General features: G+C 37.4%; 1 protein-coding gene across 1 annotated transcript in view; it reads right to left on the minus strand.

Annotated features, from left to right (window-relative positions):
* Positions 1–12,711, minus strand: part of FRMPD4 (FERM and PDZ domain containing 4) — a 114,854-nt gene that overhangs the window by 4,915 nt on the left and 97,228 nt on the right. Inside the window, exons 8-14 of the mRNA XM_075176352.1 lie at positions 10,644–10,763; positions 9,755–9,891; positions 8,473–8,599; positions 6,001–6,090; positions 5,228–5,410; positions 1,808–1,946; positions 148–1,209 (exon numbers count right to left, since the gene is read on the minus strand). Coding sequence (XP_075032453.1) covers positions 148–1,209; positions 1,808–1,946; positions 5,228–5,410; positions 6,001–6,090; positions 8,473–8,599; positions 9,755–9,891; positions 10,644–10,763 — 1,858 coding nt within the window. The remainder of the gene's footprint in view (positions 1–147; positions 1,210–1,807; positions 1,947–5,227; positions 5,411–6,000; positions 6,091–8,472; positions 8,600–9,754; positions 9,892–10,643; positions 10,764–12,711) is intronic.

The raw sequence follows: 12,711 nt of genomic DNA on the forward strand, positions 1-12,711 counted from the left end.
TATGGAATATGATGTATGCAAAATGATGGCAAAAAAAAAAAAGAAAACCAAAAAAGACCCCAACCCTCATGAAATGGAGTATTTCCAAAGCTAAATGGATGAAATGGAATGATTTTCAATGAATAAATGTAACTATGGTGAAAGAACCTGAATTGTCATTCGTCTGCTGTTCCTCTGAAGCAGCCAAAGCTTCTAGTGCTTGAAGCGTAGAGACTACAGCATCATCTAGCCCCTTCTCACACTTCCCCTCTGTATTAGTAGGGACAGCATCGATAAGCGACACTGGAATGTCATCATTGCCTAGATTACTGGCTTGCTCCTTGTTGTCTCTAGGCTGCGTTGCTTGATTCTGAGAGTCTTCCTCATCTGAACTGTCCCTGAAGCCAGGTGGAGGAGCAGCAATGGCCATGTTTAAGGTATGCAATAGGAAATCATCTTCATTATCATCACCTTCCGGAGGTGGAAGTGAAGTCAAATCAATAATGTCATCACTAGAACCAGAAAGGCTGAGAAGAGCAGGCCTATTGATTTCTCCTACCATAATGTCTTCTTCACAGCTTACTTCATCTTCATCTTCGGCATCATCTGTGTTTTCTGCATAACAAATATCGTGCAGCAAAGGCTCTTCTATCCCTTCCGCAGCTCCAAATATTTTACCATCGTTTATAGTTGCGTAAACAGAATTCGTAGCAAATTGAATGCTTTCAGCATCTGGTGACAACTCCAGGCCTTTAATGTCATTGGCATTACTAAGATAAATGGCTCTTTGTTTTTCCAGTACTTCTGGACTTTCATCCAAAAGTCTTTCATAGCCAAGAGTCTGGGGATTGATACCATCCAAGTTGTGATCTCCAAATATAAAGGAAACTTTTGCTCCCCTGGGGGAATCCTGTGCTTTCTTGCTAGATTCCAAACCTGAGAGTGACAGCAGTGAAGGCTGATTAAAATTTCTGCTTTCTTCTGCTTCAGTGGGGTCACTTTGCTTGGCCAGATGCTGATCAAATCCACCTGAATTATAAGTATTTTCTATGTACAGATGTCTGTGTTCTTTTTGACACAACAGACTTTCAGAAACATCTACAGTCTTCTGTTTTGGATCAGCAAAGGACATTTGAGTCTCTTGATCTCCTTCAGCCAGGAAAGTGGTCGTTTTTGGTATACAGTTCCACTCAGAAGCAAGGAGATTATGCTTCCCTCTATTTTCAGTTCCTATAGCGTGGTGAAATAAAGTCAACATTGTGAAATCAAAGAGCAAAGTCATGTAATTTTTAAACAAGAACTTGTTAATGCTGAGCAATAAGCACTCTGAATAGGACAGCTGGGCCATCAAACACTTCAGAAAAGCACTTTCAAACTTATCTCTGCTCTAAGTTAAATACCTGTTGATTCAATGACCTAAAGTTTAAGTGGTACTTTTGTACTTTAGTACAAAACTAAACCTCAGCTAGGTACAAATGCTATTCAAGGAATAGTAACACAAAACCAAAATCCCAGCTGGTTTCTCCAACACCGTATGTATTCTTACAAAAGATATACGCATATAAAATAATAACACTCACAGGGTGCATGCATCTGTTTCACTACAGTATGAAATAAATTCATCACCTGCTTTATTTTACCATTAAGATGCTATCATAGGCTGGATATTAGAACATTATAAAGCTGAACTGCTATACTATGGTGCTAGGTCTGAGCCAGCAATCAGATCTCATTTGGTATAGCCTTGTATTTATCTGGAGGTGCACTGGCTTAAGCTGGCTCCTGCTTTATACATTGGACCATTGTTAGCATACTGTGCAATGAATACCTGTTTCTCGGTTCCCTGTATTTTTCTTGTTGGCCATGTTAAATATTGAGCGCCTTGAGTCAACCAGCAGTCTATAGTATCCAGCTGTTAGGCAAGCAAGATTCATTGCATCTGATGACTCCATCAGTAGAGTAATAGGCTAAGAAGAATACAACCAAGTCTTGGTTAAAGCTGTTCCTCCTCAATCTGTTTACCTGCTGACAATACTACTACATGGAAGCAAAAGGAATTACATCACAAACACCATGTTGAAAAATACACACGAGAACTTATTTTCCTCACTACCAATATCAAACAGTATCAAACATTTAGAAAAGACTGGAGTTGCAGTAAGATAGAAGTCCAACTGGACATTTCAACAACTGATTTTGCTCTCTTTCTGAAAGAAGCTAACCATTTTAAGACTCTTGCTCCATCTTTTTCTTGCATAGATATATTATTCTCACCAAAGCACTGTTTACTGTTACTCTGAAACTGCCAAGGGCTAAGAACCCCGTACATTAGGTGCTGGAGTCCTGCAGTAGTATGGGAACCTGCAGCTTCCCAGAAAATGCGGTGCCCTAAGCACACGTAAAGAACCAAACACGGGAAACAAACAGAGTCAGGGAAAGTTCATGTTCAGAAAATACAGTAGTGAGGTTAAAGCTATCATTACACGGCAGTGACAGTGAATATTACAATGACAGCTTAAAGACTTCAGTGTTTGTGGCCTGGCATTACTGAAAAGACAAGTGATGAAAAAATAAGCAGATAAACAGAGACAAAGAGAATGGAGAAAGATCCTCAGAAGGGAGATCAGCAAAGAAAACAAACTCAAAGCATTTAGAAAAAAAAGTCAGACCTAACAGAAAAATGAAAGACCTCAGAGCTTTGAAAAACTATGGCTGCCAGGCTACCGAGCATCAAACCTGAGACATCCATGTGAGACATACTTTCTTTAATTCCCTTTTCAATATATAAATTACTTTGCCTAAAACTTTTGTTCATGTCTTTGTGGCTTTTAACACCAAAAGCTGCTCTTCTCAAATTTATTTCAAGGTGCCTCGCCTCTAGAACTCCTAGAGAGGAAATGAAAATGAAGCCCTTACCGTGATACATAGATAGAAATTACACCATAGACAACCCATCTTATCACTCATAGCTTGTAGAGACTCATAGCTATGTGGACATTTGTGACAATTTATCATGATTTAACATGCAGAGCCCACTGTCACAAGACAGATGCAGGGACCTGCATCATTTGTTCCAGGAGGAACATTACATGCAGCAAGGATGGCTTTCCAACTTACTCAACCCCTTACTAGTCAAAAGACAACTGATTCTGATGGAGGCTGTGGCTAAAACATAACTGATGATCATAGCTTACTACCAAACCCACAATAGGTCTGATAATTTTTTAAATGCCTGTGCTTCAGCATCTTAGGCCAAAATACCCTGGGTGCCCTGAATGTTGTATGAACAGTTTTCAGCAACCTGGAAAAATTTATGCGTTTTTTTTCTTTAAAGTATTTTGTGCTATAGTTTGAGGTTCTATTCAATACATGCTTCTTCCAAAGCATTCAGCTATAGCTATAAAAGTAAACTATAAATTATTTAACCTACAATGGGCTAATTAATCTCTGTTCTTTCGAGTGACTACTAAAAACTAACAGTTGAAATGCTATGTTGATCTCAAATTTTCTGCAGTGATTGACAGAAATGGATGATCTCCACAGAAATCTCAGATTGCTGAAAACAGTGCTGTGAACTACTGTTGATCTGTTGAACAGTCTTGTGACAGCTAAACTTTTACTGCCTGCTTCTGCCAAGTGATACATGCTTGAGAAGACATTAAACAGAACCAAAAATAAAATAGAAAACCAAACTGTTTATTCATTTATTCATTAAGAAAATATTGGCATATACGACATATACTGGCATATTCAGAATCTGGATATATGAACCTGCTACCTTAGGGTAAGCCAAGGGATGAAAACATCAGTTGAGAGTAACTACCTGTGTGTGCCCGCATCTTTTACACAGGACACAATGACAACTCCTACTTGTGCCCCACAGAGAGGCAATTTTTTGTCAAATTCCACCCAGAGCCTCCTAGATTTGCGATTTAATGTTAGGCCAGTCTCTCTGGGTTTAAGATTGCATTGTGTTAAAATGCAAGGAGATGGTTTGCAATAAGACAGTAACAGTATTATAAAACAACACAATATCATGGTAATATATAATACACTGGCATACAGTGCTGCATTTTACATACGAGTAGATGGGAAGGATTTGATTTCTGTATTACTTTCTCCATCTGCAAAAAGGGGATAACAGCTTTCTCACAACAGGGCTATGAGTTTAGCACAGTAATGCAGGTAAAGTAGCCAGAGATCCTCAGATGTTATCATTGCTAAGTGAGGTGAAAGAGATGCGGTGTTCACCAACCTGTACGTTTCTCTTAAGTTGTTGTCAAAGAGCATGTAGATTAATTCACAGCAATGTTTTTTTCATTAACTTAAATACAGGGAAACAGTTCCAGGTCAATAAATCTAAAGCATTCAAAGCAAAAGCTTAGTAAAATATTCCTTGTGTATGTTTTTTGTGTACAGCTGGGTAAGCAAAAAGAACTGTTAGGCTCTATTTATTTTCACAGAATATTTAAGTTTCAAGTATAATGAGAACTATTCCTTCAATCTCTGGTTATCCCGATTAATGCTCTAGACAATCTGTGAAGCCTTCCAGTTCAAAACCAAATAGCAAACACAGCAAGAAGAACCAGGACAATATAATATACAAAACTCCTCCGATTGCCAGGAGATGCCACAGACACAGTGTTAAGTGGGTTTCAAGAGAAATTAAATGACCATAGGTAGACGAAGAGCATCGATGAATATATTATGTAGGGTAAAACACTTAACTGGAATTATAAGGGCTAAAAAAACCTTGCCTTTTACAGTTTATTCCATTGGTAACCGCTATGTGGTTACTTGCAGTGAACTTTGCAGATAAAACACTGGATTACAGGGCACACTGGTCTGATGTAGCTGGTGATTCTCTAATGGTAATAATATCGTCTGTTACACTAGAAGTAGCTTCTAGGGGCTCAAGGAGCTTCGAAAGAAGGCCAATTTCATCATCACCACTTCCCATCATGGAAATCAAGGAAGCCAACAACAAAGCAAGTTGCCTGGGGTCAGCCAAGAAAAAAATCAGAATAGAACACAAGTGCTGCAAAGCACCAGTCTGGTACACTGTAAGCTCCTCAAATGCCCAAGCCATACGCTACATGCACTCTGACCACAAAAAAGCTAAAAACGCACCCTCAGAATATTATTGGCATGAAAATGTTCAGAACAGTATAGTTTGATCAAATCCTTAAATAAAGACAAAAACGTTATTTAAAGATATTATATCAATATAAATCAACAACAAACTTACTTTTACATCTAAGACGTGCAGCTCAACTCTAACACTGCTTTCGTCTTCTGTAAACATCTCAATCCTGTTCACGTGGCTGAAGTCTGCCAGGAGAGCCACCAGGTTTGTTTTGGTGTTTATCACATGACTGATTCCGTACCGTGGCCCTACTAACAGTGTCACTTCTGAACGCTTTTCTCCCTGCTTTAGCAGAAAAAGAAAAAAAGCAAAAGTAAAAAACATGATAGGCACTGCATAGTGGCAGAAATCGCCACTGCCTTCTTTCATTTTCATGGAGCTACATTTGCATGGCATTTCCTCATTGAAGATTATTATGGTTTTCTAAGAAGACACGATATAGAAGAGCATACTTGATTCACAATTAAAAAGTAGAGGAATCTGCTCCTGGATATTGACTGGACTGTAGTTTTTAAATGGATAGTAAGATGGACAGACAGATGGATGGATGGAATCTGCTTCTGTTAAAGGAAATCTTTGTCATCAAGAGTTTTCCAGACTAATAATATTAGTATTCTATAGTTAATTGGATGGTGCTATTTGCCAAAAGGGTGCTAACCTATATCTAAATCCTTCGTAAAAATTCAAATTATAACAGCAATGTTATTTTCAAGATTAAAAGAAAAAAAAGTGATTTGGTTCAATTTAACAATTATTTTTTAAGTGTATGAATAGAACCTAAACTTCTAAAGAACATAATATGGTCCAGCTTTTGCAAAAAGGTATTTGGATAAAAAATCAAGAGAAGAGAGAGACTATTTCAAGAGAAATATTACCACTAATGTTGCCTTGAAAACACGCCCTCCATATAATCGTAGATCACTGAGGAACTTTAGATAATGCACCTTGGCTTGCAGAGCAGATAGCTGAGGAAGGAGAAACAGGGGTAAGAGATAGTGGTGGAAATCATCACATTACCAAATTCAGAAAGAAAATGTATTTCTGTAGTCTAAGGAGAATGGACTGCAATAACAGCTCTTCAGAGCCTGAAACGAAATCATTAGATGCTTGAGTTTCAGATGAGGAAAAACAGTTTATTCTTAAAATTAAGATCTTGTTTGTCTAGTTAAAATGGACCGAGAACTTGGGTATGGGTATATCACAGCAATGCAAGAACATCGTAACTACTCCAACGAAGGGAAAATGTTAAACTAACTCAAATTAAACATCTGTTCATTCAGGGATTTCAAGGCTAGACAGCAGCTTTGCATTCATAATTACCATCAGTTCTTAAACATTTATGTACCTATACAGAGAAAGAGAACAAAGAATCTGCTTTTGTCAGCTCTGTGTATTACATTTTGGTAGGTACTTGTGGCATATGGCATATTATTCCACCTCATTACTGCATTTCCCCTTTTTTTAAATAAAACACTTCAACTATATTTAGTAGGGAATAGATCTGAAAGCCAAATACAATACACCAATACTTATGGTCATATCATGCAATACATGTCATAATTTATCTACTTTTTCTCCTCTGAGCTTAAACTACCAACTTAAAAAGAAACAACTTGGAAATATTTTATGAGACTGAATGGAAACAAGAAACAGTTCATTTCACCCAAACAGTCTGGACCCAAACCTTTTACCTCCCTGGTAAACCCTTATATCTGGACTTTTAAAAGATAAGATCAAACAAGCTCATCTCATTTACTATTCTCATTTCAGCCGTTAGATTTCTAATTCAAAATCTTATTTGACCTTGAACAGCATTTTAAGAGCCCCTATCCTAAGGTTTTTCTCGACACTAAGGAGGAAATTAATCCAGAGCAGAGCAACTAGTGGGAATGCTTTCCCCTTCTCTTCACCAGGTGTTCAGTTGGTGGAGAAGTATACAGGGGTTGTAAAAAACGGGAGAATCCTGAGAATGACAGGCTTTCCTTCATGCGGAGGGACAGAAGACCCCAGAAAGAAATCAGTTTCTGCGTTAGTACCTACAAGTGAGACAGAAGGTGACGATGAGCTCAGATGCCTTGTTTCTGAGACCTACCTGCTAAAAAAGCAGGTGGGCACATAACATATTTCCAAAGCTCAAATCGAAAAGAATGAAGCAAAACCAACGAAGTCTGCTTGCTGCAGGAAGGGACTGTGGCAACCTCTCTTCTAACCAAGAACCGATACTGTATGCCACTGTCATCACCTGCAAGGCCTGCAGCAGCGATGGCTTCCAAAATAACCCCAAATTTACACTACCGGGATAAACAATAAGCAATTGGCATTATTTAGCTTTAGCTTCAGCAGTATAGGAGACATGCAGTGCTTCAGTCAAAAAGGTGGCCTTTCTTTCTGAGCATTGCAGGTCACACACATAGAGCTATGTTCACAGTCATGATGTGATCTGAAACTTCCAAGTAGGATTTCTGCTGATCACAAGGAACCTTAGCTTAGGCACCAGGTGTTTTGGGGTTTTTCTGTTCAGAAGCAAAGTGTCACGAAGCAGGATTCAACTCATTTTATGTCTCAACTAGTCACTCTTAGGTTCTTTTTATAGTCCATGGAGAGAAATAGGCATTTCTGGGACACAAGTCATCTGACCTATTTTTGGTTCCTAATGTGGGACGGGATGAATCGCTTCCTAGAAGTGCCTATTTCTCTCCATTGACTACAAAGAGAGACTAGATGACTTGCAGAAAGAAACCTCATTATGGTGTCTAAAACCAGCCTCAGCTGTATGCATGTAACAAAGGCATTTCTCAGAGTCATTGTCTTCTACATGTTTTTTCCAGCTGAAGTTAAACCTTAGTGCTAAGAAAAGCATTTTACAATAGCAAGGAGGGTCAGTTACTGTAAGAGCATCATCTATACAGTTAGGTCTTGGCCAGTGAAAAGTCTCTATCTATAGCATAATGGAAAACAATCCTGAAAAACAGCATTTATGTCAGGCCCATAGGTTAATGTGGTTCAGATCTGAGCATCAGAGAGAGAACAATAACTTTCGTAACAAGTCTGCCATTAATAGAAAGCACTAAATGAATTAAAAAATATGTATCTTTATCATACATGAAGCATTAATAACCAGTTTTCTGGCATTCTCAAGATAAGAATATAGTTTAGTTGGGGTATAATTAATTATTTTTAATTGTTCTTGGCTATGTTGTACTGAGTACCAAAAGTTAAATTGTCTATATTCCCTGAAAATATAATGGCTAGGTGTTTCTCTGAAGGATTAATTTTAAATGTTTCCCGTGCACATCACCCTTTCTGTTCTTTAAAACATATTTTTCATTAAGATGCAAATGTAATACCTTTTTACCCGGAGGAACTAAGTTTTGATTTGCTTTGACAAGGTGTGAAAGTGCTTTCTTTATGTTCTTTTCTTTCATGCTTTGCAGCACAGCAGATGGAAGAAAAGTCTCTAATCCCCATTCTTTTCTGCAATAAAAGACATATTTAATTTCACATTCCTGTGACGATTATTTATCTACAGACTGATGACTATGATGCCAAGTGAATGAACACCTGAAACAGAATGAGAGTTGATCAAGTCTAGAGTTTTGCAATAACACATTATTTTCTATATTCAAGCTATATATTACTTATGAAAAAGATGCTTTAAAATGATACAAAATCTTTCTTCTATCCTTTCTATCTCTTCCATCATGCCTTTCAGAAAAGTTTAAAGTTTTTATGTTTAAAATCTATGCTATATTGTTAAACACCACTTAATTACATAGGCAAGCACCATTATAGGATTAAAATTGCAGAAGACTTAACAACATAATGTCAGATTTAATTTTATTTTCTAGGGTTTTCTTAGAATATGCAAAGCAGTCAACCGTTGTCTTTGTCACTTGTATTTTGTTTTTTTTTTTTCCACTCAAAAACAACCAGTCCCCCTCCTTTTACCAAATTTTGTTTTCTGCTTGAAGCACCCCTTCTGTTAGAAGACTGACACTTCACTTGTAAGTAATTATTCCTGCTGATTCATTAATATAATACAGTACAACATGGTCCTCCGCAAGGTGGATAAACTCTACAAGATTGAGTGTGCAACAGTTATTATTTGCATTCTGCAAGCAAACTAAGCAAAAGGTTTGGTTTGTTGTTTTTTTTTTTAAATCCAAGCAGATGTACACACAGTTGCATTATGGAAATTTTCTTTTTCTTTGTAGTTACAAATACATGTTGTCTAACATAAAACAGGTGCCTACTGGGATACTTCTGTATCTAAGGAAATTTCAAGTGCAATCTAAGACCCTACAATCTTCTGAACCAAGAAATCATCCGAATCTTATTATAATAATCTCTAATAAAACCCTAGAATTCAGACCATATAAACTTAGATCTGACCATTAAAACATTGAAAACAAGTGACTTAATCTTATTTACAGTTATAGGCTATTTCACATGCCTGAACAGATGACCAAAAGGTGACCATACTTACAGCTGTTAACACACCTGAATCAATTTCAGTGACAAAGAACGAACCTAAAATTGGTGCAGACATATTAAAGAAACAACCTTAAAGAATCTACGAGTTACTCCTATTGTTTCACTTCTAAAGAACACACTGTATTCTCAACTTACTCTATATATTTGAGGGAGATTTTCTGAGTTTGCTTGGTGGTCACAGTTGCAATATACATTTGTAATGCAGCCAACCGCAGGGCAATGTCATATTTCAGTTCTGGTCCAAATCTTTCCTGAACCACGTCGTTACAGCTCTGCCAAAGAACCAGTAGAGGGAGCATCAAGTTCAAAAATCTTGCACTAAAAATAAATCATAGTCCTTTTTTTTTTTTTTTTTTTTTTTTTTTAAAAATTAACATTGCATGAAGGGTAACCCCGAACTCGGAAGCAGGACCATGCTGAAGGTAGGACTGTTGCTCTCTGAAGTGTCAGATGCTCACCAGGGTATGGGCACTTCTGAAGAACACAAGGACTTCTGCCAAAGAGCAGAAGGCATGAGCATTTTGATGTAAGCTTTCTTCATTCTTCCTGGGGAGAACAGTGATCCTCTTTCATAACGAGTGTTGGGAGGGTATCAGTGTATCTGGACTCAGGATAGCAGGATTCTAACCAGTGAGATACCCAGGAGAATCACATTGCTTGCACATCAGTTTTCTCATCCATTTTACTGGAAGTTCCTTTTCAGACATAATTTCTGTCTGATATTACAGTACCAGAAATAAGTATTACCAATTACTTCAGCTTCACTCTTTTCTAAAGCCAAATATATTTTGGAAAGATATCAGAGCATTACTATTTGGAGAGACTTATGAAGGACGGGGACTTTGCAGATGATAAAGATTTGCACATTCCCCAAGTACATTCGTTGGCTTTGTGCAGCAGAAATAAAAACCAGGATTTACTGCAGCCATGCTTTTCTATGTGAAGATATAAATCTCTATATACACGGAGTGAAACTATCTTTTTATTCTCCTTTACGCTAAACAATGGCCGTCCTTTCACTTACCTGTACATAGAGATATTCAAAAGCAACTGGATCTCTTCTTAAAAGATCAATGGGATCCTTTGGGACAAAGCTAATCCTGAAAAGACATCTCATCTTATGCGAGCTTGGCCTCTGGGTCACCTAGGACAGTGCAATAATCATATCAGAACTTGGCAACCCTGGTCGTGCAACGTGGTCTGTAGTCTTGGGCACCATGACCCTGTTCCAGAACCACGTGGTAGCAAGAAAAATAATTCTATCCAACAAAGAGTTTTGCCATGGACTCCTTATTAAGTCTTTCACATAAGAACATAATATATATAATCTTGTGGAAAGACTCATATAGGCATGACTGCCCAATACCACTCATCCTCAAAGCAACAGAATTCACTCATTCAAAACCAGAGTGAAAGGACAGGGAAAACAGACCTTAATGAAAACCATCCAAGTGAAATACAAACAGTTGTGCTTCAGCAGGACCAAAATACCCATAAATGAGAAGGACTAGAAGGTTTTGGGGGAGAGGTCACATTTTATTTCTTTGACTGAGACGGCAGGTGAAGTACAGCTTAGCAGCTATTATTCTTACTTTCTCTTGCTTGTTTTAATCCACTAGAGAGTTGGCGAGAAATTGGGTCTTTGGAACATTTTCCTGGGTTGTTCTGGATTAAGAGACCTACCCCTAGACTTCCAACCAAGACATATCTCTCCCAATACATTAAAAAATGAAAAAGACCACTTTGCCTGTTGGTCAGCAAAACTTTGTTAAGCACGTACACTGTAATCTGGGTATATTCATGGGGGACCACCGCATAGCTAATGAATAATTGGATGAAAGGGTGACAATCCAATAATACCATTGTAAGTGATGGTCAGCGGCAACATTATAATGCCAAATTAAATATTGCTGATTTTACAGGAATTTCAAAGAAGAAACCCTGACAATTAATGTAGTTTATGTAGTTTATTCAATTAGGCTAATGTAGTTAGAAAGTTAGTGTACTTTATAATCAACATCTTTAGTTGATAAAACTGTACTTTAAAAAAACCTCCAATGAAGTCTCTGTCTTGCCCTAACAATTTTCGAAATGTGTGTTTATCTCACATTGTCTCTGATCTCATTCCTAAGTATCTAGGCATACTCTGTAAGTATAAAGAAAAGCTCTGGATGGGATTTTCAAAAGCTCACTGTGTTGGTTTATTCTGATCCTACTGATTTCAATGGGAATTTTACCAATTACTTCAAAGAGAGACAACTAGGCCAGGAGAGCCAGTATTGAGTACTTCTGGATATTGTGCATTCATTGGGTGGCTTATATCCACAAAAAAAGAACGTTAACGTGGCAAAGTCAAATGCTTAGAAGTTGGAAAATGCTAGAAAGACTGTTAATTGGTAAATTAAGTTCTCCACACCATTACACAGACCCTAGTTACATGATCAAGGGAATTCTGGCATTTAAATTACATATTTTTCCCCATCTCATCTAAGAACCCATTTATCTTTTTTTTGTAAATTTAGGTGAAATTTAAAAAATAGTAATGTTCTCCTGAAACATAGAAATATCATGGAAAATTTTAGGGTAAACAGTTCGGCAAAATGATGAGCAGCTAAAATCAGGGTCTTCTGCTGGGAACTGTGAAGCAACTTTACTTCTCGTCATACCTCCCTGATCTAAGGAAGAAAGTCACACCAGCATTTTCTGGGTCACAATTCATCATCACTGAAGTGACATAATGTATCGCTGCGTAAACAAGCCAAACTTGGCTTCATCAGAAAGAGTATTATTTCCTGCCACCCAGATACAGACCTGTATAATCAGATGGGAACCAAAGATCAAAATAAGGTTTTTAAAGGAATGTGGGCAGACTGCGGTTCTCAAAATTGTTACCATCGATTTACTGCCTGTTGAGAACATTTATTAGCTGGGCCACATATAATATGAAAAAAGCTTTGATAAATATTTTCTAGCTTTCAGTCTGATCTTTAATGAACTTTTTAATACTTTTTAATGGCCCAATGAAGCAATGAAATACGATGCCTATATAATAGAAAAACAAATGTTTTCTGCAAGAACTTGATTCTTACAAC

Source organism: Calonectris borealis, chromosome 1, assembly GCF_964195595.1.
Source record: "Calonectris borealis chromosome 1, bCalBor7.hap1.2, whole genome shotgun sequence".
NCBI classification, from domain to species: domain Eukaryota; kingdom Metazoa; phylum Chordata; class Aves; order Procellariiformes; family Procellariidae; genus Calonectris; species Calonectris borealis.